This window comes from Gekko japonicus, unplaced genomic scaffold, assembly GCF_001447785.1.
Source record: "Gekko japonicus isolate JY-2015 unplaced genomic scaffold, Gekko_japonicus_V1.1 scaffold96647, whole genome shotgun sequence".
Classification (NCBI taxonomy): Eukaryota; Metazoa; Chordata; class Lepidosauria; order Squamata; family Gekkonidae; genus Gekko; species Gekko japonicus.
This window is the reverse complement of record NW_015258142.1, coordinates 1-458: the sequence shown is the minus strand read 5'-3', so window position 1 is coordinate 458 and position 458 is coordinate 1. Positions and strand designations below refer to the sequence as shown.

Here is a 458-nt window from a genome sequence, read left to right as displayed (position 1 = left end):
CCCCCCCCCCCCCCCCCGGGTCTCTTCTTGGCCTGCTGCCGCTGAGGCCCATACCTGGATGACCCGCATGTTGAGGCCCGTCTCCTGGGCCAGCTGCTCACGGATGTGCCGGGTGGGCTTGGGCGTGGCGGCGAAGGCGGCCTTGAGGGTCTCCAGTTGCTTGGCCTTGATGGTGGTGCGGGGCCCCCGCCGTTTGGCCCCCAGGTTTTGGTCGTCATTCTCGTTGCTGCCCACCTCTTTGTCGGACACGTTGGCGCTTTCGGAGTCCTTGGCGTCGTCCTGGCAGGGGTCCTGGGAATCCGGGGACAGGCTGGGGTCGCTGCCGGTGGTGGCTGCCGGGGGGATGGAAGCAAAACACATGTAAAGAAGTCATCATGCTTAGGTCCACAGTCACCTGGGGAGGAGGAAGGGCTACAGATGTCTCCTGGATCCCCAGGCCCATAGCTACAGTGGGGCAT

General features: G+C 65.1%; 1 protein-coding gene across 1 annotated transcript; it reads right to left on the bottom strand.

Moving 5' to 3' along the window:
- Positions 1 to 54: 54 nt before the first annotated feature.
- Positions 55 to 332, bottom strand: LOC107125464 (LIM/homeobox protein Lhx1-like; the record flags this gene model as incomplete). The annotated part of the gene is made up of 1 exon (XM_015428883.1): positions 55 to 332. A coding segment is annotated over one exon (278 nt), but the record flags the coding sequence as incomplete, so codon positions are not given.
- Positions 333 to 458: the final 126 nt, after the last annotated feature.